General features: G+C 47.7%; 1 protein-coding gene across 1 annotated transcript in view; it reads right to left on the reverse strand.

The window, feature by feature from the left end:
• Positions 1-26,724, reverse strand: part of LOC147659482 (hepatic lectin-like) — a 42,050-nt gene extending 15,326 nt beyond the window's left edge. The window contains exons 1-2 of the mRNA XM_086951722.1: positions 26,589-26,724; positions 1,448-1,567 (exon numbers count right to left, since the gene is read on the reverse strand). Of these exons, the coding sequence (XP_086807848.1) occupies positions 1,448-1,567; positions 26,589-26,724 (256 nt within the window). The remainder of the gene's footprint in view (positions 1-1,447; positions 1,568-26,588) is intronic.
• Positions 26,725-27,407: the final 683 nt, after the last annotated feature.

A 27,407-nucleotide genomic window follows, 5' to 3' on the forward strand; every position in this document is an offset into this window, starting at 1 on the left:
ACCACCACAGAAATTAAGCCCCGGGCACCTTGCAGTGCTGAACACTGGCAGTGGAGTTAGATAAAAGGACCATTATTCACTGGTCCGTCAATAGTCTTCTAAAGACTGCCAGTCACTGGCACCACTTCCATGCGGATGTAACACACATTCTAACAAAAGTCAAAGTGGACACGGAAAATGAAGTGCCTATATGCGCCGCCTGGAACCTCGAGGCACTGGGTAAAGTTTAATAACTACCAGTGATATTGCCTCGCCGAACTGCATCGCACGACACTTCTTGCTCAGCTGAAACCTAGCGCTGTGTCTACCTTCATTCCCCACGGCCGCTCGGTACCATAAAGGTGACACCAGCTCTTTCACAATCTGCAAGACTTGAGATATCGCTAGTTACAAAGACAAGACACCAGCTGCGCGGCTTCTAATTCCAACAGGTTTCATCATTGCAGGGCCTTGCGGGCTGACGAGACAGCACAGAGAGGCTGCAGAAAAAGGCGAGCTCTCTCTCACATCGAGCCCGGGAGGCAGAACTAGCAAATAAACAATAATAGACTGCTCGCCAAGACGTGATGGACCCTCAGGGCTGGCGGCTGCCATGCATGGGGCAAAACAACCCCGGGCACGTGAAGCTCACAAACAAAAGTGAAAGCTCATTTAAACAAGGTTAGGCCGTGAAATGAAACCACTGTTGTAGCGCAGGAGACGCCGTTGCCGTGCGCGTGCACGTTGGCTGCGTTGCGCAAGCTGTGATGAGAAGACACGCCGAGCCGAGGTAAGGGATGTGTGTGTATAAGCACCGGGGGGTTCTGTATGTATATGTGTGTGTGTGTGTGCGTGCGCACGGCAGCGGGGGGGGAGGTTCTCTATGTGTGTGTGTGCGTGCATGTGTGTATGCGCGGCTGCGGGGTGGGGGTGGGGGGGTTCTCTATGTGTGTGTGTGCGTGCGTGTATGTATGTGTGGCGGGGGGGGGTCTGTATGTGTGTGCGTGCGTGTGTGTCTGCTTCCAATGAGCCATGGGAGACAGGAAGCGCGCGTGACCTGATCCGTTTACGCGCGCGTGCACATCACTTGTCTCCTGTCTCCCTTGACTCATTGGAAGCAGAAATGACTGCAATAGAGTCTTGCAGCGACGATCGCTTCACGATCGGTTCGCAGTGCGAGACCTAAAAAGAAAGTACAGGCACACAGTGTCTCATTTATTGACTTAGGAAAGGGGTGATAATAGTATTTTTCACATAAAGTTTCACATTGTTCTCTTACACATGGAATGGCATTGAAAAGAGTCCTGTGAGTGCAGTGACAAAATGGACAGAAAATGCCATTTGATGATGTTAATTTGATCACAATTTTGTCCAATCGTAGAATCAGAGGAGGTTTTGGAATAGTCTAATTTCCCGGTAATTCATTACATCTCTTTGAAGGAGTTTAAAGATAGTAAATCTTACTTACAGAGTATTACGCGAGCAATCAATGTAGTGAGCAGCAGTAGGCCGATCACCAGTCCTCCGTCTACCAGATTCTTTGTTGACCACATCTTCTTGTCCTCTGTCTGTGAGTTCTTTTCCATGGCTAGAAAACAAAACAGTGTGTCTATTAGTTGGTCAAATTCCCCAAAAAGATACTTTGCATTTGTTTACTTGCTTCCAATTCAGAACTCTTCCTTACACTTATATCAGGTGCCCTTTCACTCTTTGCCTGATGAGGTTTATTTGTAGAGTCTAATGTGATATGAATGGCCTTTGCTGAGGGGGGAGGGGCCATGACTCAGGTAAAGTAAATCCTTGATTGGAGCCAGGAGCCCCTCTCTTCCGCCAGCAATGGCGATCAATAGCATATTACCCCCAGTGGATCTGCATGTAACGTATAGGCCACATTATTTATCACGTATATCAGTTATAAATACAGATATTTAATCAGAAGCAGAATTCAAGGGGTTAAAGATATAAAATGTAGCAGTAAAATCACAACAAAAAATGTTGGTGATAGCAGAGTTGTTTTCTCTGTAAAGTCATTCATTCACACAATCTGTAATTCCATAAGCATGTTTTCTCCCATTGCTTGTACTGTATCATGGTCTGATATCTCACTGTAGTAATAAATGGGTGAACATACAATTATTACAAGACTGGCTGAAAATTGTAATTTCCAGGACACATTTATATTTCACTGCATGGCATACTTGTTAATAGATATGAGCTATGAATATGGGTTCTTTACCCATTATTAGGAGTTTCCATTTTTTTAGGATAGTGTTACTCACTGCTGTTGCAAGTAGTCCAATTTATCAGGCGCTAGTATTTTTAACTAGTGAAAAAATTACTTTTTTATCTTAACTAAATAATGTCAAACCAACATTTTTTTGGGTTGAAAACAAATCTTTGACCAAGAGGATTCCAACCCGGATTCCTCCCAATGCATGCTGTCTACTGAAGCGTGAAGCTTCGCCAGGCGCGTGCTTGGCCTCACTCACACCCCATGCTGGTTCCCTCCCACTCGCTTGCTCCCCTGCTCCCCCGCCCACCCCCACCCCTTCTCTCTTTGTTATGGATTTTGGTTTCCCTTTTCCCTTTCACCTGCTTTTACTCATATTTCTCTGGTTACTTCATGTTTACATTCCCAGCTGTTCTATTTCACTTTACTACTTTATAAACAAATGTTTTCATGTCTTTTTTCATGTACCTTTATTTGCGCGTTGTTCTGCGCACAATACTACAGACAGTCCTCTTTCTATTACCTCTCACAATGCTTAATACGCATGCTCACCGCTGACCGGGTGATTCACACCACTGGGTAATGACTCCATGGCGTTTGTTCATGTTTTCTAACATTTTGTTCACGGTAAGCCTTTTTTTTCCAAAAACTTTTATTGCACCATTAAGTTACACAGCGGAACGCCTACAACCCAGTGGGCTGGCCGCTATAACAATTTGTTAAACACATTGCAGCACTATAAAGTCTCTAGCAGAGTATCTAATATTATAATCAGTAATTTAGCTGCTATGATGAAGAGGTGCAGCACATGCATAAGTGTCTCAGACATTATTGGTTTTTGATTTTCCATTTTTTCATGAACAACAACAAACCAAAGTAACTGTTAGGAATAACAATGTGGTCGTGTGTATAATAATACTGATCTTTTGTAGTTACCTCACCGAGATGTCCATTCCAGTCCCCCTCCCATTCTCGCCAACAGCCCCCGACGGCCATGTTTGTGCTAGGGTAGATACCCCTCTCAATTGGTGTTCCATGTATTCCCTCTCCTGTCTATCCTGCATGATAATGTAGCAAGAAGCCACTCTCACAGTCCATGGCTACCCCCCTCACAAGACGCCCATAATACTAGCCCTCTTCTTCTCCCTCATCTGATTCATCCTGATCGTCCTCTGGCAAGGGATCACAGATCTCCCCTCTGTATACATTCCATTTGGTCCAGATTTTATTCCACTTCCCCGGGCAGGCACGGTTAGAATATACCGCCCTTTCCGTTATCATTACTTTATCCATATTCAAGCACCATAATGACTTGGTTGGCACTTCCGCCGCTCCCCATCGTTGTGCGATATCTCGTTTCGCTACCATCAATCCCACTGTAACCCAGAGTTGCCCATGCCTAGAAATATCTGTAGGTTCCCACACGTTTAGAAGGCATCTTTTTGGTTCTGGCAATAGCGATATTTCTAGTGTTTGTGAGATTGTTCGCAGTATTTGCCTCCAATATTCCTGAATCCAGGGGCAATCCCATATGGTGTGAAAAAACGTGCCTTCCTCCCCGCACCCACGAAGGCAGTAAGGGTGTTGTATCCTGTTAATACGATGTAGCATTATCCTTGTGTAGTATACCCTGTGTAGTATTTTCAATTGCACTAGTCGTAGCCGCGCAGAAATGCCCACTTCCTTAGGTGGCGCTAGTGCCTCATTCCACTCATGTTCGTCCATTTCACTAGTGTCCCACTCCCATTTCGCCTTTAAGGACAGTGTTGGGTATGGTAGGTTGTTGAGTAATTTGCGATATGTAAGAGATGTTGCATGTTCAATCATAAAGTCAGTGAGGAGGCGGTCCTCCAGCGGGGAAGACTCGGGCAGGTCTGTGTCCGTGGGCAAGGCCGCAAGCAATGCATGTTGTATCTGGATGTACCTGTAGAGCTCCCTTTCGCTGAGTTCGTATAATTCTCTCAGTCTATTGAAGGGTATCACCCCGCCCCTTTCCCAGAGATCGCCCACCGTGGATATCCCTATTGTGTCCCAGTGTGAGAATCCCTTGCCGTTCCTCATGTTGTCAAGGACTCGAGAGTCCCACAGCGAGGTTAGCTTGGTGATCCTCCCCTTCCACCCCAGTGCAGCCGTCGCTGTATGCCAGAGTGTCACCGTTAGTCTGGTGGGTCCCACTAAAGCGCGAGTTTTGCGTTGGTCATATAATGGAGCCAGTAAGCTGTTAGTGCCCAGTTGCACCCTGTCGGCCTGGAATGCCGGCTCGGTTTGTAAAGTATGGATCCATTGGTTGATGGGTTTAAGGTGTGCCGCCCAGTAATACAATTTTAAGTTGGGTAAGGCAATACCACCGTCAAACCAACCTCTATGCAATTTGGATTGTGCGATGCGTGCGGGGAGGTTTCCCCATAGAAGGTTGGATACCAATGCTGCAACCTTTTGAAAGAACCTAGGGGCTACCGGGTAAGGTGTATTTTCAAGGACATACAAGAATCGTGGCAGGGCCATCATTTTATAAAGTGCAGCTCGCCCCAATAGCGTCAGCGGGAGTCCCGACCAAAGTTGAACGTCTTGCTTGAGCCTTTCTAAGTGGGGTTTCAGATTTTTGTCCATGAACTCCGCGGGGTCAGTAGTAACCTGAATGCCTAGGTATTTAAACGATGAACCTGCTATCCTCAAAGGACACCCCGTGTCGAGGACCGGGGCCTGTCCCTTCAGAACATACAATTCCGATTTGCTCCAATTTAACGTATAGCCGGATATCCTTCCGTGGGTATCACAGAGATGTAATAGAGTTGGGATTCCGCTGTCAGGATTAGTTAGATATATCAGCATGTCGTCTGCATACAGGGACAGCCGGTCCTCCCAACCCTCCTTCCAGCATATGCCCTTGAGTAGGGGTGAGGTTCTAATAAGAGTGGCAAGGGGTTCCAGCGAGATCGCGAATAATAACGGCGATAGGGGACAACCTTGTCTTGTGCCCCTTCCTAGAGGGAACACCCGTGAGATATGTCCATTGGCCACCACCTGAGCTACCGGGTCGGTGACGGTAAGCCTTTTTGATCCCCACTTCACCCCCGACACCGAACCAAACGGGCACACTCCTTTATGATAATTTGAACGCATGCGAAGCACGTTTTTAATTGACAACGAACATGGTTCGTTATTATTCCTCTATCACCTACGAGTCGTTTTCAGCACCTCCCACCTCGCACACTTTTCATTCCTTTTTTCTTATCAACACTTCCGACCACGCGGGTCGATTGCCACGTCTGTGGTTCAATGAATCGGACGTTTCTTTTTTTTTTTCCTGCACGTTTTGTAGCTTCTGCTGACTTGCTTGAACACCCGTTCTTCGGTGCTAGACCATGCGCCTCCAAAGACATTTTGGGCTAGCTCTCTCACCACCTCGTAGATGCTCTTTATTGCGTCCCACTCTCCCCGTCTCCCACTCGCTTGCTGCCCCGCCACGCCTCGCACTAGACTTCTTTGGAATGCGCGCTCACCAGCTGCTCCCCCGCCACTCGCCATATGCTCGTTCGCTGCCCTGCTCCCCCTTCCCCGCACCCCACACAGCAATGCCAAGAGCTTTTTTTCCACCTTCTGTACTTCGCCGCATTGGAGGGGGTGATGCAGTCAGCACCAGTAGTAGGTCTCTCCAATCCCTTTCCTTCTCTTTCGAAACCTCATTTTAGCCGAAAGACATTTTATGGCCCTGGCGGCTGCACTTAGTTGAGAAAGCGATGCCGGTCAGCCTTGCTAGCACTAAAGTAACGGCCTGCTGAACTCTCCTTAATCGGGCTTTTGCGTCTTTAAAAGGAATGTCAAACTAGTTTGAGTCCTTCCTTTATGTCTATGACTTCAGCCGCATCCCTTTCCTGTAAATAAATACTGAGTGAGATAAGGGTTTTAGTAGTACCCTGCATGGTCGCCAGTGCAGCGATTCCAGAATCCCCGCCCAACTGGGGGCAATAGTGGGAAGAACCATTGGCATAGTCTTTATTATAGAATCATAAAACTAACAACCTCATTTAACCCCTTCACTGCGGCGGCTATTCCGCCGCAGTGCTAAGGGGGGAGGGCGGCAGAGCGGCGGGCGCATGCTGGTGACAGAACCACTCCGTCACCAGCGTCGGTTGCGCTGTGCTCATGACGGAGCGGTTCCGTCACGGCCCCGCCCGCTCAATAGAACGAGCCGTGCAGGCGCAAAATCAGCGCCCCGCAGGCGCGGCGGCAGGGTCATGACGGAACCACTCTGTCAGCAGCACAGCGCCAACGCAGCTGATGACGGAGCGGTTCCATCATCAGCAGGGGAGGGGTTAAAGCACACAGAGTTACCAACATAACAGACAATACTGCAAAAATGTTACCGCTTTTTACAAAAAACGTTCAGTGACACTGGGTTTTAATTAACCCGCATTGAGGGAAACGTGCTTCTTCCCCTCTGGATCTATATTGCGCACTAGCTCTTTGCTGCTGCCCTCCACCCTGTCTTCCGTCTTACTTCCCCCGACCCACACCATCTTTCTGTTGTCTCCCACTCCCTTGTATGTTGCGTCCCATCCAGCTGAATGATGCCCCCAACACCATATTACTTTTACAGCACTCTGGCCCACCATGTTGCTCGCCTCCACGACCCTGCAATTTGTTTTTTTTTTGTTGGCTTAGCTAGTGCCGCTTTTACAGTGCGGGTTACAGCTGCTTTTATAGAGCTTAATTTGTGACGGGATAGGTGCCGGGGCTCTGATTATGTGGCAGCTTTTATTGAAATATGTTTCTGTTAGCCTGCCTAAGAAACAGCACAGAAATCATAATATTCAGGAGGACATGTTGTTTAGAGGGAAAAAGCTGAGACTTTTAGCACTCGTGTATATTTTACTTTGAGAGGATCTACAGACGCTTTCACCATTTCTGGCCTAAAAGAGTTTCTTAGGCAGACTTTGGAATCCGTATGTGTCCTTTCCAGGCCATACCAGCCTTTTTTACCTGCATATAAGCATTCTCATATGTGCCCAGCCAGATGCAGTTCATTGCGTTTTTTTGTATGTGTGTTAATGTACATAAAAACGTTAGACAATAAACACTTGCATGTATATTATTTTTTAAAGCAACTTATCACCCAATGCAGGTGCACACAGCCAGCTGCCGTTCCGTGCTGTTTGTGGCTTAGCTACAGCTGCTTTGTGCAGTGCTGGTTACTTACAGCCGCTTTTCCAGTGCTTAATTTGTGACAAAAGAGGTGCCGGGGCTATTATTAGGCGGCAGCTTTAAAGAAAAAAATGTTTGTGTCAGCCTGCCTAAGAAAGCTCACAGAAATCGTACAATTGGGGATTGCATGTTATTTAAAGACAAACCGTTAGAAAATCTGCACTTGCATTTATATTATTTTTAAAGGAAACTTAACACAAAATGCAAATGTGCCCAGACAGCGTGTGATTTTTTTTTTAACAAAATCCAGAGATAATTTTGGAACGCGTATCTGCAGGCAACTTTGTAACACTGCACATGTTTGGTTTTTACACTGCGCTCAACGCAACACACACTCCAAATACCACTAAATGCCACATAATTACACGCCACATAATTACACTGCACTCAATGCAACATACACTCCAAATATCACTCAGTGCCACATAGTTATATGCAACATAATTACACTGCACTCAATGCAACATACACTCCAAATACCACTCAGTGCCACATAATTACACACCACATAATTACACTCTACTGAATGCAACACACACTCCACACAATACCACTCAGTGCCACATAATTAAATACATTACACAGCACTCAATGCAACATACACTCCAAACAATACCACTCAGTGCCACATAATTACACGCCACACAATTAGACTCTACTGAATGCAACATACACTCAAAACACCACTCAGTGCCACATAATTACAATCCACATAATTACACTGCACTCAATGCAACATACACTCCAAACAATATCACGCAGTGCCATATAATTATATGCTACATAATTACACACCTGATACTTACACTCTACTCAATGCAACATAAATACACTCTATCTGTCTAGCTATCTATCGCCCTCACTCTATTTATTTATAATGTTTTATATAGTGCGAACTTGACCCAAGAGGGTATCAGAGCGCTTTACATTTAGAATTGTTGCGTTACAGGTTACATCAGTTAAAAGAGCAAAGTAAAGTACAGTACACATAAACAATGATTCAATAATTCGAAGGAGGGGGGGAGGAAGGAGTAATAGCGGGGAGACGAGGAAGAACAATGCCCAATGTCCGGCTGGGTGGGTGATGGTCAAGGTGGAAACCAGGGCACATCTCCTCATTAGCTGTCAAGCAGCTCCACCGGTCATCAGCCATGTTGCTCAGGTCTCAGGAAAAAACTGTTTTTAGATTATTTGATTTGCGAAGGTTATATAGCGCTATCTAGACCCGGAGGTATCAGAGCGCAAAACCAGGGGAAACGTTGCATTAGAAGGTACATCAAAAAGATTAAAAAGTGCTGGCTTTACCCGTAGGTATTAGAGCGCTAGAACAGAGGAAGCATTGAGTTATAAATTGCAACAGTTAAAATAGCGTAGTAAGGTAAAGTAAAACAAACAACGAGGTTGAAAGAATGAGGGGAGGAAGGAGCCATAGCAGGGAGACGAGGAAGAACTGTGCCCGATGTCCGGCTGGGTAAGTGACTGTCGATGGGGAAACCAGGGCCAATCTCCTCATTAGTTGTCTAGCAACTTCATTGGGCATCAGCCATGTTGCTCATGTCTCACCGATCGGGGATAACAGTTTAGAATAGAAACGTAGGCTATGAAAATAGAAGTAAAAGAAGAAGGTGTTGGGGAGGGTGTATAAACAAGCCAGAGAGGGGGCTGGGGCTACCATATAGGCCGATGAAAATGAGGGAAAAAACAGCTTTCCTGTAGTTGTGTTTATTCTTCCCTCGGGTGTCAGCGGGTGGATTTTGAATCAGACTAACATTAGCAGTGGGCCATTCTCAGCACCACCAACAGCCCCCAGGCCTGCGCAATCCAGGCCCTGGAAGGCGTGGAGAAGCTTCAGGACCAGCCATTTAATTCCTGTATTAGAGCAAGGAGGCAAGAGGGGGAGCCATGGACCGAAAAGAAATGTGGAGGTCCTCTTGAGGTCAAGCATAGTACTGGAGGGGTAAAGACATCAAAAGTCAAACAGGGAGGTGGAGGCCATCATTGTCAGCCATGTTGTGGCCAGGCATCCTGGGGCCCCTTTCATGACCGGATGGTAGTGCTGGGGCCGCTTTGAAATACACCAGGCAGGGTAAAGGGGTCAGGCGCCATTCCTCCTCCCGTCCGCCGCCGCGTTTCGTGGTCAGTTCTGCTATTTTGCGCAATCAGTATGTGTCTTGTCTTCCTTAGGCGCCATTTTGGAACTAGGCAGGCGGTACCCATTTATGTTGTGACTGATTTGCCGTGCTGGAGAGGGCCGCTTGTTATCTTGCAGAAGAATAGGGCCAGTCGCCTACGTCCTCCCGCCCTCCGCCGCACCTCCTTGTCGGTCCCGACGTCTGGAGCTTTAATGACTGTCTCTGCCGTCTTCAGGTGCCATTTTGGAAGCAGGCAGGCAGTCCTGGCGAAGCGTGACACGTAGCCCCGCAGTCAAAGGCAGGGGGGGTGGGGGGGACGGAAGAACCGAGTGTCCGACAACCACTGAGCCACCGGTACAAGGTCAGTTCCCCGCAGAGTCGTCCGTGGTGAAATCGGCAGTAACCATAGCAGGAACGTAGTGGCGGCACAACAGGACATGGGAGCTCTCAGATTGCTGGCACGGTCCTCGGCACCCTTCTCTGGCTCACGCCGGCGGATGGCTACAATTTCTTTGAAGTGTACCTGAACCAAAGTATTGTGGGCCCGTGCATCCGCCCGTGATCCCCTGGCCTGTGGGGACAGGGACGCAGGGACAGACAGACCCCTTTTGATGTGGACGAGATGTCCCGGTCTGCTGGTCTATATGTCTATCTATCGCACTCACTTCCTATTTATCACTATCTATCTATCTATCTATCTATCTATCTATCTATCTATCTATCTATCTATCTCCCTCACTCTGTCTGTCTGTCTGTTTGTCTGTCTCTCTCCCTCACTCTATCTATCTATTTCCCTCACTATATCTATCTATCTCCCTCACTCTATCTATCCATTGCCCTCACTCTATCTATCTATCGTCCTCACTCTATCTATCTATCTCCCTCACTCTATCAATCTATCGCACTCACTCTATCTATCTATCGCACTCACTCTATCTATCTATCGCACTCACTCTATCTATCTATTGCACTCACTCTTTCACCCTCACTCTATCTATCTACCTATCTATCTATCTATCTATCTATCTATCTATCTATCTATCTATCTATCTATCTATCTATCTATCTATCTATCTATCGCTATCTATCTATCTATCTATCTATCTATCTATCTATCTATCTATCTATCTATCTCCCTCACTCTGTCTGTCTGTCTGTCTGTCTCTCTCCCTCACTCTATCTATCTATCTCCCTCACTATATCTATCTATCTCCCTCACTCTATCTATCCATTGCCCTCACTCTATCTATCTATCGTCCTCACTCTATCTATCTATCTCCCTCACTCTATCTATCTATCGCACTCACTCTATCTATCTATCGCCCTCACTATATCTATCTATCGCCCTCAATCTATCTATCTATCGACCTCACTCTATCTATCTATCGCCCTCACTCTATCTATCTATCACACTCACTCTATCTATCTATCGCACTCACTCTATCTATCTATCGCACTCACTCTATCTATCTATCGCACTCACTCTATCTATCTATCGCACTCACTCTTTCACCCTCACTCTATCTATCTATCTATCTATCTATCTATCTATCTATCTATCTATCTATCTATCTATCTATCTATCTATCTATCTATCTATCTATCTATCTATCTATCTATCTATCTATCTATCGCATCACCACAGCATCACTCATGGGCACCACAACATCACTCAGGGGCACCACAACATCACTCATGGGCAACACAACATCACTCAGGGGCACCACAACATCACTATGCGCTACCACAGCATCACTATGCGCTACCACACCATCACTGAACGCAACAGCATCACTCGTCGCCACCACAACATCACTCAGAGCCACCACAGCATCAATCTGTGCAACCATTCAACAACAACTGGTTCAAATATGTTCTCTCAGTGTTTCAAGCTTTATTACAAATGTCACAAAAATATGTTAATGTTTCACATCTGTTCTTGCATTTTCGTCACAATAAAATACAATGAACATAATCCTCATAAAAGTTATTTGCAAAAGTTGAAGCTATTTCCATTATAAATTACAAATACTTTTATTTAAGTATTAATTATTAAAAAAATTAAAAGCCATTGTTATTTGTAATAGCAATACATCTAAGTCACGTAAATACAACACATATTGCATTACAAATGCTATAGGTGTCACATTTGCGAAAGTTGAAAGTATTGGCATTGCAAATGACAAAGCTATTAATTTAGCTAGTTTCAAAACCAACACATAAATAAAAAATGTGTCATTTACAATACCAATAGCTCAAAATTTCCTAATGCGAGACCTATTGCATTGCAAATGCTTGTTTTAATTGACTTGAAATGCTAAAGACAGACATATAAAAGTAGACGGTGCTGACTGGTAAGAAGAAGGCCCACGTGTTCTATCATACGCCTTGTTCATATGTGAAGCGAACAGTCAAGAAAGACCATTCCCAGCATGACAATAAACACAAAAGAACTTCTTATGCAGTTTGTCATTCTGTTAGAAAGAACAGTTCCCATTTGGCCACTGTACCCAGAGGAATAAAATGTACAACTCACTTCGAATTGTATATCAATATAATCTTCATTGCTCAAGGAATTGATAATAAAATCACTCAATTTTCATTCCAAATCTAAATTGGATCCTTCAGTGGGGTTAAGATCGATTAGAGTCAGATAGTGAGCACGGGACACATGCCTGGATATACATAATTTGGCATCTTCAGGGGGATTCCAGTGGAATAAGGGGCAAGGGACTCATGTCTGGGCAGACTCATCAAACTGAAGAGGTCACAATGAAAATACAAAAAAGTGATGAATAGAATGCATGAAATATTCTCAGCCATTGGAAATTACTCTGGGTGGCATCGCAGTCCATCATTTTTTTGCTCACCATGCCAGATCAGATGAGACCCAGCCATATTCAAATCAGCCTTGATCCTACTCCAATAGGAACAGCCCAGCCCGAACGGCGTCAGCAGGTCCTTTCCAACCAGAACACAAGCAGACAAAGACCCAAACCTAGGGTGAAACGGACCTCAGGTTGCTTGTATTCCGGTTCAGGAAGGACCTGGCTCACTCTTTTAAGTACTTTTGTTCACAATGGGGGCAAGGTTTAAAATGTGTTAGCATTGTGTACATGTACATGTGTACTTGCACATTCTGTGATTTGCTAATTTAAATGTCTCATGGCTTTCAGCCAGCCAACTCCCTATTTCTCAACATCCCCATGCCAACTACGTCTGAAATATTTCACTGTCTACTTCTCAACTCTCACCTAAGGCATATCTCAAACAGCGGTCATGGTGTTTCCTGTGATTTCCTGCTGAGGGGAGACACATTTTGCAAGCCAGGGCCTGAGTCTGCAATCTCAAATAGCGAACTGGAGAGAAACCCGGTCTGTCCAATGTATAGCAATATGAGGTCTGTGAGTGCTTATCAGGAAACAACTGAGGAGCTCCAGAAATTGAGACTGAAATGGATTTGTCTGTCTGTCCTTCTATCTATATATCTCTCCTGATGGTTTCAAATCTCAAGCCATTTGAGGAGGGCATCAAAAGGACTTCTCTGATTGCCTCATATATACCAAGGCTCATTCCCGGTAACAACTAGGACTAGAAAACTAAAATGTCTCCTGAATAGACAACTGTGACGTTGAGAGATTCACAGCTTCATCTATTCTTCCTTACTTGTGAAGTTTGAAGCTTGTATTATAATTGTAATTGTAACTATATAGCGCTTACAACCCTGAATGAGGCACTAAATTGCTTTTCGCAAAGCAGAACGCTGCTCTGGAATCTAAGGTTACCGGTTTATAAAGAGGTTACTGGTCATTGTTGTTTACTGGGATTATATACACAAAAGAAGGGGAACACCAGCTTGCTAATACTTCCTCCCTTCAATACAATCACCACACACCAGTATAACTAAGCGTCTACTGCTTCATGGTAAGGCTTGTTATGAGTGTTTCTTTAAAACACAGCCATTGGTTGTTAAAAATACCAATTCTCACCCACAAATAGTGGCATGTGTTGTCGTCGAGCTCAAAATCCAAACAATGTTTTTGTTGGGATGGGTTCAACCATTTCTATGCTAGCACTTACAATTTTGCATTAGGAAACTAAAATAACTGTGTCAATTCAATTCAATTCAAAATATCTTTATTCGCATATAAAATATCCATCGAAGCGCAATAAAAAGAAGAAAGACAATCCATACATAAAGATAAATTAGGGCAAAGAGGTACAGTTCATTTATAACAATGACTAAAATGGACCACAATTAACGGGATGTATCATATATTCAAAATCGATAGGGTGCGTTTAACAGCAATAATGGTATGCAATTCTGACGACCTTCATTGAATACCCGTAGTTCTGCATGACCGTACAGCGGATGTATGACGGTACCACGTGTACTTTTACAATGCGTACCGTTACCACGCTACTTTTACCACGCAAGTCGTTACAATGACTTGCGTGGAGGGGCGCTGGATAGTAAATTATTTAATTTACTATTCCAACTCCAGTCCCCGTGGACTCTAGGGAAAGGAGTTGGATAGTAAATTAAAGTATTTACTATCCTGGAGCGCCCCCCAGCGCATTTCGTTGTAACGACCTGCGTGGTAAAAGTAGCGTGGTAACAGTACCGCGTTGTAAAAAATGCGTGGTAACCGTTGTATACCCCGTACAGCTGACTTCAGGAATGAACTAATGCAGAAAATAATTCATCTTCCTCTAGTTTAAACACTTCCGTGTAGGCTGCCCTGAAGTTGAAAATGGCGCGTTTAAAAAAAAAAGGTATCAAAAAGCCTTTTGTAAATTTAGAATAGAAACTACAAAAGAATAAAAAATGCAGCATTATTTGATTACTATGTGCATTGCCTGGGCAGGGCAGTGCATCAAAATCAGCTATGTAGCCCAGAGGGAAACATAATAAATATTTCATAGTGCCTGCCCGTAAGAAAAATAGCAGCCCTCTTTCCCAGTGTCCTGTAGGTTTTAAATGGTTTCTGGGAAGCAAGTGAGAACAATCCTCTATCAGCATTATACCTTTCAACTGAGGTTTTCTTGATATCTCTCTGATGCCTATCATCACTAAACTTTTCATACAGTGCCTCTTGTATCACCTTTTTACTAATTAACTCGGATTGGATTGGGTTTGAAAAGATGCGCAGGTGGTTCACGCTCTTAAGGCTCTTTTTTACAGCAGCGAGCCATAGTATGTTCCCACCCCTCTCGCATCTAAGGCAATCAATTATTATGTCTCTGGTGAGGCTTGCCGCACTGTTCTTCCAAATTGCAACCCAGAACAGTGCTGGACACGCCCTAATATAATCTTCAATATAGGGGAGTTTCAGTCCTTTGTGGCACACATATACATACAGAGGAGGAAATCGGGGCTCTAAATATTTTTCTGCATAGTCTGTTTTCTTCACTTTCAATGCTACTACATTTGGTAAAGCCCCAAATGTCTGCTCCATAGCTTGCCGTGGGGGCACACTGTAGTTTAAAAATGTTCTTAAGAACTAAAATTACTTCAGACCTTTTGGGTTGGAGTAGACCCAAAAATGTGTTAATACTTTGTGACAAATTACTTCTGGTGTGTACCACGTGGTCAGACCAGGAGCCATTAGTAGCGCAAACTAACCCAAGATAAGAAAAAGTGCAAGTGATTTGTAAACTATCCGAATTAACAGTAATTTTATTAATAGGGCGCTTTTTTGGACCGCAAGCCATTAAAAACGATTTTTAAGTCTAAAAGAGACATAAAATCTACAAAACCTCGTACTAAAATGCATAGGGCATTTAGGGTGCGTGCCATTAAAACCGTGTCATCCGCATACAATAAGGTGGGAAGTGTATTGTCGTTTATTCTCAGGACATCGTGAGTGAGTTTTACAAGTGAGTCATGTAGGTCGTTAATTTATAGAATAAAAAGAAGAGGTGCTAGAACGCACCCCTGTGTACCTCCTCTATCTATTATGGCCTGGATACCCGTCACCCCCTCCCAACACAATCCCCAAGAATGGGAAGACAAATACAGTTCTTGAGCTTTTGGAAGGCGGGAGGGAGTTACCCTCCCGGCCGTATTTATTAAAATATGAAACAAAATTAAAACATTAAAATAACAGTTTCATATCATGTACAATTTCATTTATACATTACGATGTTTATTGGCTAACCTTAACATATCTCTAATACAAAGGTTCTCCTAGCCGATTCTAAAACATCCTGTAAATGCATTTCTCAAAATTCAAATTGTACATCCTAACATTACCGGCCAACGACAAGGTCGTAACCGGTGTCAGATCCCTAATACCAGAACTCCCCCCCTTACTTGTGAGGGGCGGGCGCACAGAGGACTGTACCTCTGTGCCAACTTCCAATTTCCCTTGTCTTAACGGGGGCCCATACTTACTCGACGCCATCTTGGTGGTCGTCCGAGGACTCGTGTGAGGTGTCTAGAAGGTAGCGTAGACCCCCCTCCCACCTCACACTGCTTACCACATCCGCCGTCGCGGATGTCCTGGCCCCGGGAAATTCCAAGGAGGGGACCCGTAGCCCCTCCTCCCCAGGGAGGGGTCTTGACCGCCTTCCCTTTCGGCGGTCCGATCCTTAGAAGGGTACCGCCTCCCCGTGTGAGGGGCCAATGGCCGCCTCCCCCCGGGCGCTCCCATCCATAATGGGTGGCGCCCCACCTCTAGGGATCTTCCAATTACTGCTCACCGATCATGACCTTACCGCCCGACCAAAAAATAAATGCGACATTGTTTAATCTAATGAGAACGAAATATACGGTTATACTAGCTTTCAAGTATAAACTTTTATCACTATAATACACTTCTTTCATCACAGCTGCGATACTCGCCTGAGTTCATGCTAAAAGAGCAACCATTTATTGTATATCAAAACATCAAACTTTATTAGAAACAACTTGAAAAAGAGATAATATCATCATCAATCGACTTTATTGCAATACAAAACGCTGTCATCAGGGGCTGGTGGGTGGGTCAAAATTGGCTCCTGTTCCGTCAAGGGCTCACGTGCAACGAAGAGGTGCAGCTTCCAAGCACAGGAACAAGAGGATGCTTCCTTGGATTGCTGCTCCTTTTATTCTTCTCCGGGAGGGCGTGGACCCTCCTCCGACCAACTACAGGGCGTGGCCAACGGTGTAGGTGTCTAGGACAACCCCTCTTGGGTGGGAAAAGGCGCGCCCTGGCTACGCCGCTTCGGGCATACCAGCCGTGACACGCCTCCTGCCCAAAATGGTTTCCCGGGGGGATCGGGGCACCCGACCATACGTTCGGGGGGACCGAGTGGTCGCCCCTTTCCATATGGCCTGGATACCCATCACCCCCTCCCAACACAATCCCCAAGAATGGGAAGACGGATACAGTTCTTGAGCTTTTGGAAGGCGGGAGGGAGTTACCCTCCCGGCCGTATTTATTAAAATATGAAACAAAATTAAAACATTAAAATAACAGTTTCATATCATGTACAATTTCATTTATACATTACGATGTTTATTAGCTAACCTTAACATATCTCTAATACAAAGGTTCTCCTAGCCGATTCTAAAACATCCTGTAAATGCATTTCTCAAAATTCAAATTGTACATCCTAACATTACGGGCCAACGGCAAGGTCGTAACCGGTGTCAGATCCCTAATACCAGAACTCCCCCCCCTTACTTGTGAGGGGCGGGCGCACAGAGGACTGTACCTCTGTGCCAACTTCCAATTTCCCTTGTCTTAACGGGGGCCCATACTTACTCGACGCCATCTTGGTGGTCGTCCGAGGACTCGTGTGAGGTGTCTAGAAGGTAGCGTAGACCCCCCTCCCACCCCACACTGCTTACCACATCCGCCGTCGCGGATGTCCTGGCCCCGGGAAATTCCAAGGAGGGGACCCGTAGCCCCTCCTCCCCAGGGAGGGGTCTTGACCGCCTTCCCTTTCGGCGGTCCGATCCTTAGAAGGGTACTGCCTCCCCGTGTGAGGGGCCAATGGCCGCCTCCCCCCGGGCGCTCCCATCCATAATGGGTGGCGCCCCACCTCTAGGGATCTTCCAATTACTGCTCACCGATCATGACCTTACCTCCACAGGCCGGATAGTTGACCGGCTATCCGGACCCCCCACAAAGCTCCTACTAAAGGTCATGGTTACATAAACTCTTTAACCAAGCTAGGAAGTCTCCTATGAGTAAGACATTTCCCTCCCGGGACAAATGAACCCCATCCGCCAAATACATATGGTCCCCCCGGATACACCCGTGTGGAATACACTGCAATTTACCTGTACGGAACAACCTACTCAATTTGTTATTAACCTTCTTTACTGACTGGTTCAGAGCTGGCACAGAGAGGGCCCCCCGCCACACCTTCCGAGGAATCATGTGTGACCATGCGATTGTGCACCCCGAGACCCTTCTTGCCAACCAACTTACTGTGGACAAAATTAACTCGAGAAGCACTCGTCGACCAATGGTCACCAAATCATTGCCCCCAAGATGCACTATGATTACAGATGGCGGTGACCTTGTCCGCCCTAACAGTCCCTCAATGAAACTTTGAAACTGGTCAATACAGAGCCCGCCCCTTCCGTGGAAGGTCACCCTGTACCCGTATTCCCCAGCCACGTGAATCATGTCACCTGCTTTGAATACGTCTGCGGCGCGCCTCACGTATGAGTGGCCAACGACCCACACCACTCTTTCCTCAGCCGGTGATCTTTGACCGCTGGTCCCCAGGTGTCGGGTCAACTGCACAGTCCGCCCCGCAAAGCCTGCTCGCGAAACTGTAAACCAAACAGAAAACAAGAAGCGTGAGTGCAAGACATTAACTTCACAACATGTGCAAACGCACATACCTTTTATAACAGTTTGAGGACCAACGCCCCAACCGCTTCACTTTTTCAACACTCAGACCCCTGGCTGCAGCCTCTGTAGCAGCCCCTATCCGGAAGGAATGGGTCCCAAAATCGCTCGGGTTCAAGCCCGCCGCTGCGATTGCCATTGTTAGCACCCGCTGAAACTGAAACCTAGTCAGTGGGGTGGCGTCGGTGTGGCTCAGCAAGCTTCCCCCCCATGATGCCGCCTTCTGCGCTAAATACTCCTCAACGCATGTTACCGGGCACATGGGAGATCCCGGAATCCGCTGGACTACCACACTGTCCCCGATCGCTCCCTGATCGGTCTTGGACTTGGCTATTGAGACTACCATTGTCTCCCCCTTAATTTGAATGTGTTCTCGACACAGACCTCCCCCCGTATCCTGCTTGTTCCTCGCTACCAGTTCGCTTACCCGCATAGCCCCATGGAATGCTAATGCAAAAGCGGCCCGGAATAGCACCGTCTCTGATTGAGACGAACATGTCGCAGGGAGTACGGACAGTAACAGGGACAACCTTTCTAAACCTATCGGGTGCCTCTCATCCACTCTACGACCCTCAAGGCGTTGCCACCCACGCAGCGCCTTTTGTACCAGAAAGGACGATGTGGGGTCCTGGATGCCATGAGCCCGCGCCATGAAAGAAATGGCGGCCCGGTGCCTATTGGCCGTAGCCACTGATCTGCCTGCCTGATGTAATGATACCAGAAATTTCAGGACATACTCCTCCTGCCCCCAGTTCTCCCCCCTAGCTGAACCCAAAAAGGACCAATAGGAACGGAACGCCCCTTCATATGCCTTCCTTGTCCTGGGTGCTAGACTCTCTCCCACGAGGTTTTGTAATCCGGGGCACCGAGAGACCAGAGAGCTTCGGGAAATGGTGCCGCCACCGAGTCCGCTGAGGGCAGAAAACCCCGGAAGGCCTGCATATGGGAACGAGAGAGTGCATCAGCTGCCTGGTTTAGTACCCCTGGCACGTGTCTTGCCCTAAAGTGGACGTTTTAGTCTCATACATAGCAGGACAATTTCCTTCAGCAATCTCAAAATCCATTTGCAGCGTGCTGCCTGATTATTGATACACTCAACCACGGTCATATTATTAGACCAGAACACCACAGAGCGATCACGAAACCCCTCTGGCCAAGTTTTCAAGGCCACCAGAATGGGGAACAGCTCCAGAAACCCAATGTTACCAGTGAGTCCATTATCGTGCCACCACACAGGCCAGGTTCGTGCCGACCATTGATTGCCAAATATGGCGCCAAAACCTACACTCCCTGCCGAGTCGGTCCACAACCCCAGTTCTTCCGAGGAAACTGGTGGATCGGTCCACACGACACGACCGTTGACATCCGCCAGAAATGCCAGCCATATGCGCATATCCTGGCGAACCTCTGTTGACAGTCTTGTGCGGTGGTGCCCTTCCTTGAGGCCCACCATGGCTTGTGCGATAGAACGGGAAAAGGGGCGAGCCATCGGTATTACTCTCAGGGCAAAGTTAAGCTGACCCACAGCCTGTTGTAACTGATGGAGAGTTACTTTTCTCTCGCCGAGACACATTTTGAGCGAGGCCCTGAATTTCATCACCTTCTCTTTGGGCAAGCGGAAGCACCCCTCTACAGAATCGAGCTCAATTCCCAGAAACTCGAGTGTAGTAGATGGCCCTACCGGCTTACCTGGTGCCAGTGGCTCGCCAAATTCCTTCATAAGATTACAGAATTCCCTCAAGGCCTGTGCACATTCCGTGTCCCCGGCTGCCCCCAGAAACAGAAAATCATCAAGATAATGCATAACATGTGTAAAGCCCGTGGCTCTTGTGAACGCCCATTGCAAAAAACTACTGAATTTCTCAAAATACGCACAAGAGATGGAGCAACCCATTGGCATATATTTATTCATGTAATATCGTCCTTGAAAGCTAAAACCTAGGAGACGCTGATCGTCTGGGTGAACCGGGAGCAACCGGAACGCTGACTCGATATCTGATTTAGCCATCAGCGCTCCGGGCCCCAGGCGATTCAAAATGGCGACGGCCTCATCAAAGGATGCGTACCGCACCGAACAAACTCCCGGGTCAATCGCATCGTTCACCGAAAGACCCCTAGGAGCTGACAAATTGTGTATTAACCTGAACTCCCCTGGGTCCTTTTTGGGGACCACTCCCAAAGGTGAACAAACAAAATCGCCAACTGGTGGTATGTCATATGGTCCAGCAACCCGACCTCGGGCCACTTCCTTCCCAATCTTTGCCTGCACCACCGCCGTATTCTGTTGAACCGATAGTTGGTTCTTACATTGTTCTTCCCACCGAAAATCCCCCGCCGGGATGCGGAAACCATATGAGAAACCGTCTCGCAACACCCTGGCGGAGATATAATCAGGGTATTCGTTCAGCCAAGGGATCAGTGCCATGATATCAACAGGGGTAGGTAATGGCGCCCCTCGGTCTATTTTAGACCTGTTTGGCGCCTCCTCTACCTCCCGTATCACCAGTCTTGGCTCTGCACGCACTCTCGGGGTGCGAGGACTGTCCGCACCCTGCACACTCATGCCTGAACCTGCATGATCCCTGTGGCCTAGAACACTTGCCTCTGTTAAAGCTCCAACAGACCCCTTTCCTACCCGAGTTGCCATTATTCTTTGTGTTCTGATCACTGCTTGTACCCGCCCGAAAGGGCGCCCCCAAAGATTGGCGGGAAGGCTCAACCCCGTTCCCGCCTAAAGATGGCGACTTCGCCGTGTTCGACCTCTCAATTTTTTGCCAGGAAATGGAGTCGAAACAATCCCACGTCAGGGATGAGTCGTGCTCCTTGGACTTACGAAATATGCTATCATAACAACACCATTGATTGCCCCCGTACGATTCATAGAATTCCATGATACGTGTCTGATAAACGGCTAATTCCACCAATAATTCGGGCCTACGTTCCCCCATAATTGCAGTGAACATTCCAAACGCTCTGGCCCAATTGGCGATCGTTTCATCTACTCTGAAACCCGCCATCTTTGCGCGCCATACACTAGGATGCAAAAACTCTTTCTGGTTTTTCACATGCTCAATCTCATAGTGATCGGTCAACAAGGAAAACATGTTCACATATTTATCCGCCCAAATCCTTTCTTTCACATCAATCGGGATATGTTGTACAACTTTTTCCCTCCTTGAGGGTAACGATCCCTCCCCCGCCATCGGCAATGGCTGCTTACCCGAACCGGTAGCTGTGACCGTTGTCGCTGCCGAACCAACGCCCGATACTGGTTGTTCCACGGGAACCTGCGGGGAAACAAGAGGACACGGTGCCTTCGCAGCATCTTTTGATTGCCGCAACTGCTTCATTATCGACCTGGCTTCTTCAGCCGTGGCCCCCTCGTTCTCTCTGCCCAACCATGCCGCCAACTGGGCAGCCAGCTCAGGAGGCATATCCTCCTCGTTCACAGGAGTGACCACCACAGGGATCGGTTGTCCCGCGTTCGGAACCGGAACTGGGGCCTCGATCGGAGTGACCTGGTTCGCTGGAGGTGATTCGGGAACCGGAGCCTCCCCACCCGATGCCCCCTTCTTGGCCCTTCTACCTCTCCCGTTAGGGACTACTCCCGGCAATGCTGGTCCGATGACTCTCTTTGGTCCACCCGCACCATTCATTGCCGCCATCTGCTTCTTCATGTCCGCCATGTCCTTCATCAGCATACGAAGCATCTGGTCGGTTCCAACCTTCTTTCCGACCTTCTTGCCAGGCATCGTCCACGGATAATCCTCGAGGTCCTAGGTCAAGAAGCTTCGAACTCGCTGAAAGAAGAAACACAAAATTAAATTCTCAAAATTGGCTCCTGTTCCGTCAAGGGCTCACGTGCAACGAAGAGGTGCAGCTTCCAAGCACAGGAACAAGAGGATGCTTCCTTGGATTGCTGCTCCTTTTATTCTTCTCCGGGAGGGCGTGGACCCTCCTCCGACCGCCTACAGGGCGTGGCCAACGGTGTAGGTGTCTAGGACAACCCCTCTTGGGCGGGAAAAGGCGCGCCCTGGCTACGCCGCTTCGGGCATACCAGCCGTGACACGCCTCCCGCCCAAAATGGTTTCCCGGGGGGATCGGGGCACCCGACCATACGTTCGGGGGGACCGAGTGGTCGCCCCTTTCCATTTGATGTCACTTGATACGTCCCCGTCCTGACTGATCCTCACCCGGCCATGCAGATCTCTGTGCAAATACGCTAAAAAGTGGACTAGGGCTTCTTCCAGGCCTTGTTTTAAAAAAATGGATCTTAACCGTGGCCTGTTGACGAGGTCAAACGCAGAAGTAAGGTCCATAAAGGTGAGATATATACTGGATTTTCTTTGCAACAGTGTACTTGCCAATAATCAAATTTAGGTTTAGGCACTGTTCCACTGTGTCTACTTTACTTCTAAACCCCAGTTGACATGGCTTTAAAATCTTATCCCCCTCGGCCCATGACACATATCTGTGTCATTGGAGATGAAATTGCCTTGGAAATGTGTATATTTTATTGCCTTTTGTGTTTTTTTTAGACATGATTAAAAATATACAGAAGTAAATGGGAATTGAATAATTGACAAAAAGGTCAGGTGACTTTCATCAGAACTGAATTATTCCCTACATGAGGCAACAATTTGAAGTTTTAAGTCATGGTTAATTGTCACATTGAAGAGTTTTAAGAATACAGAGGAGGCGTTTTGAGATTACATGCAAACTGATGATGCAATCCTGTAAAACATTATAAATGAATAAATAAATAAAATAAATATAGAAACATTCAAAAGGGCTTTGAAAACTCAACTTTTTGCGCAAGCGTACCTGTAGCGATGTAGCGATTTTACGTTTGATCTGTTTTGTTAGGCGCCTTGATGCCTTCGGGTTACTGTTTGCGCTTTATAAATTTTATTCATTCATTCAAACAAAATTATTTTCTGTGAGATAGTGCTATATTTCAGATTTTTAATAAGTACTAGAATCTGGCAAGCAGACTATCCACTGCTAAGCTCCTGCTAGACCACTGTTTCAGCAAGTAGAGGCAATCAAGTCAGGGGTTGGAAATCTAGGCAGAAGGCTGGGCTCACAGAGGGAAATATATATATTTTTTTTATAAATTGTTAAAACCTTTATTTTCAAACAATGCACACAGCTATTCAGCCTTACATCCCGGAGGCTAGGCAGCAGAGTGGGACACAGTAAGTCAAAGTGCAAGAAACAGTATACCAGAACGAATGAAAGTTAAATTTTCAAGTTTATATAACAAAATAGAAGAAAAAGGAAAGGAACGGAAAGGGGCGCCAAAACGGGCGCAAAGAAGAAGGCAATGAAACTAATATACAGTGAGGCATATTCAAGGGGCCGGTCCATCACAGTGAACACAATAATAATCAGTGCAATAGAGATACTAGGGGGAAGGAAACACAGGATAACAAGATATCAAATCGCCAGTTGGAAGCAGAGGCTATGGGGACAGGTGTTCTTCTTGTGGAGCGGACTCTGGAGGCACGCAAATGTCGCCCCTATACTCATTCCAAGCCCCCCATATTTTCTGCCATTTTTTAGGTTTACCCCTGGCAACATACACAGTCTTTTCCCGGAACATACACCAATCCATATTGGCCTTCCACTGTACCACCTTCGGAGCCGTTGTAGCTCCCCACATCTGTGCGATGTCCCGTTTCGCAATCATGTTGCCAAGGGTCACCCATTGGGTCTGGGCCACGTTATGATCTGTCGGGCCCCAAATATTCAAGAGGCATCTTCGGGCCTCTGCATGCACTTCCACCCCAGTAACCTCACTCATTATCGTGTGCACTCGTCTCCAAAAGGAAGCTATTGCGTCACATTCCCAAATAATGTGCATGAATGTGGCGAGAGCACCACAACCACGCCTACAGAGGCCATCAACGGAGTGTCCCTTGTGTATAAGCCTGGGGCCAGTGACATAAACTCTATGCAAGATCTTTAGCTGCACCAACCGAAGACGGGAAGAAATAGCGACCTCCTTTGGGGATGATACAGCACACTGCCAATCTTCATCGTCAATCTCGATCCCGTCCCGCACCCACTGATCTCTCACCCCCAGAAGGAGGTCTGTACGAGCATTTATCAGTTTCTTATACGTCAAGGAGATGGCACTGTCCGGCATGTGGCCATCCAGCACCCTATCCTCCAAGGGAGAACTGTCGGGAACCGCCTCACCCTCCGGCATGGCGGACAATAGTGCATGTCTCAGCTGGGCGTACCGGAAATACTCCGTTCCACCCAGCTGAAACTCTGCCTGTAGCTGGGCAAAAGATTTCACCTCGCCTCGCAGCAACATGTCCTCCACCCTGGAGATGCCAATCAGGTCCCACTTATCGAAGCCTTTAGTGTGCCATAGTCTACCCAGGATGTCCGAGTCATAGAGTGGGGTCACCTTTGTTAGCCTGCCTTTCCACCCCTGTGCCTTTGTAATTGCTCTCCAGATGTGTACAGCGGTTTTCGTTGGTCCGGACATCCGCCTGTCAAGAGACCTCGTGTAGAGTGCCCTATGATAGTTCCCGCCACCCAGAAGCCACCGATCCATAGCGTACCACGGATTGTCTACTGGACCATAAAGGCCATGATTAATGGCTGCTAACTGGGAGGCCCAGTAATATCTACACACATCAGGCAGCGCTATCCCCCCATCATACCACAGGAGCGTGAGCTTCGTGATAGCAATGCGAGGCCGACCATCCCAAAGTAGAGCGCGTTGCAAGCTCTCAATCTCACCAAAGTATCGGGCCGGGACCGGGTCTTGAGTGTTTTGTAGGGCGTAGAGGAATCGGGGTAAGGACATCATTTTGAACAATGCCGCGCGCCCAAGCAGAGAAAGCGGAAGCTTACGCCATCCCTCCACGTCTCGCCGAAGGCGAAGAAGAGGGGGAAGCAGATTATTCTCATAGCGCGCTTTGGAGTCCGTGGAGATGTAAATCCCTAAGTATTTGAAGCCGTGTCTCGCCACCTGTATGCCGCAGCCTCTTGGGAGGCGAGGCGTCCCCCCTTTCAGAACGTACAAATGCGACTTTGACCAGTTAATGACTAGGCCGGAGTACTGACCAAAAAGTCATAGTACGTCGCAGGCCACAATAAGGGACTTGCAAGGGGAAGCAAGATACAGCAGGATGTCATCTGCATATAGCGACACTCGGTCTTCAAAGTCAGGGGACCCCCGAATGCCATGCAGGTCAGGGTGGCTGCGTAGCCAGGCCGCCAATGGTTCGAGTGCGAGTGCAAACAGGAGGGGCGACAGAGGACAGCCCTGCCTGGTGCCACCTCTGAAGAACAAAGGGTGCTGAAACTCGACCATTGACCGCTACATTAGCCAGCGGACCGGCATATAAAAGTTTGACCCACCCCACGAACTCCGGGCCAAAACCGAGCTTCACCAGCACTGCCCACAGGTAACTCCACTCAAGGGAGTCAAAAGCCATCGTGGCATCCAATGACGCCAGGACAGCCGGCTCCTCAAGCGTATGGGCCCTGGCCAGGGCACCGTGAAGTCTGCGAAGGTTAAGAGCAGTGTTGCGGTGTGGAATAAAGCCCGACTGGTCCGGGTGCACTAAGTCACCGATGACGCCAATCAGTCGGTTGGCGAGCATTTTGGCTAGGATCTTAGGCTCCGCGTTCAACAGAGAAATGGGGCAATACGATTGGCACAAGTCTCTAGGCTTCCCTTCCTTGTGGATAACCACGATGGTGGCCAACCTCTGGTCGTGGGGAAGTATGCCAGCCTCCCGCACCTCCAGGAACATGTTCCACAAGTGCAGGGAAACCACTTCCGGTTTGATTTTATAAAGCTCCACCGGAATACCATTAGGGCCGGGCGCCTTGCCAGACCTTAAAAAGCGAATGGCGAGGGCAACCTCGTCCGCAGTAATGTCCCTGTCCAGATCGTCACAATCCGCCTCCGACAGGCACGGAAGCTCAATATCTGCCAGGAGAGCGCACGAGTCGGCCTCAGACCGATCCGAGACAGAGGAGTAGACGCCCCGAAAGTAATCCGAGAACGACTCAGCGATTGCACTTGGGTCAGTGACCAACAAGCCGTCGTCTCCCAACACCTCCGGGACTACGCGACTGTCTCTCTCCTTCTTATCGAGCCAAGCTAGGAGCTTGCCCGCCTTGTCACAGACATCGTAATCCGACCCTGCTGTTCCCTACCCATGACGATAGCAGCGTCGGTGGCAAGATCTCGATATTCCAGTTGCTTAAGGGAAAGATTATGAAGTAGCTCGAGAACGGGGCCCGCCTCCAACTGGGAGTCTAACTCCATGATCTCAGCCTCAATGCACACCATGTCGGCGTCCCTGTTTCTGCGGACGTCTGCTATGAGGGCAAATGCCTCACCTCGCAAGACCGTCTTAAACGCCTCCCATAAGGTGGCAGCCGACGTAACCGACCCTACATTCTCAGTGAAGTAGAGCTCAATAGCCTTGGCCAAGAGACCACGTGTCTTTGGGTTGATCACCACAGGCCACTCTGTGACCACAATGTTAAATCGAAGGACACACACACCAGTGAGTGGTCCGAGATGCCCCTCGCCAAATGGCGGGCCTCCGAGATCGCCGGTGCGTGGGCAGCCAGGGCGAGGACATAATCTATCCTCGATAGGCTACTGTGTGCGCCAGAATGAAACGAATACTGGTTTTGGGTGGGATGTAGGAGTCTCCAGCAGTCGACCAACCCCACAGTATCAAGGAAATTGGGCAGCCACAATTGAGAACTACGGAGGTCTCTAGGCGGATGTCTGTCCAAGGACCCGGAGCAAACCGAATTAAAGTCACCTCCCACAATCAGCAACCCCGCAGGCAGATTCAAAATGGCGCTTCCAAGGTCTTGGAAAGTGTTGTTTTGCAGCCCCGGGGGAACATAAACCGAAACCAGAACCAAGACACGCCCCTCCCACCGCCCGGCAACGGCAGCATACCGCCCCCTCTCGTCCACAACAGTGGAGTCAATCTCAAATGGGAGAGACGTGCG

This window comes from Lissotriton vulgaris, unplaced genomic scaffold, assembly GCF_964263255.1.
Source record: "Lissotriton vulgaris unplaced genomic scaffold, aLisVul1.2 SCAFFOLD_5212, whole genome shotgun sequence".
Lineage (NCBI taxonomy): Eukaryota > Metazoa > Chordata > Amphibia > Caudata > Salamandridae > Lissotriton > Lissotriton vulgaris.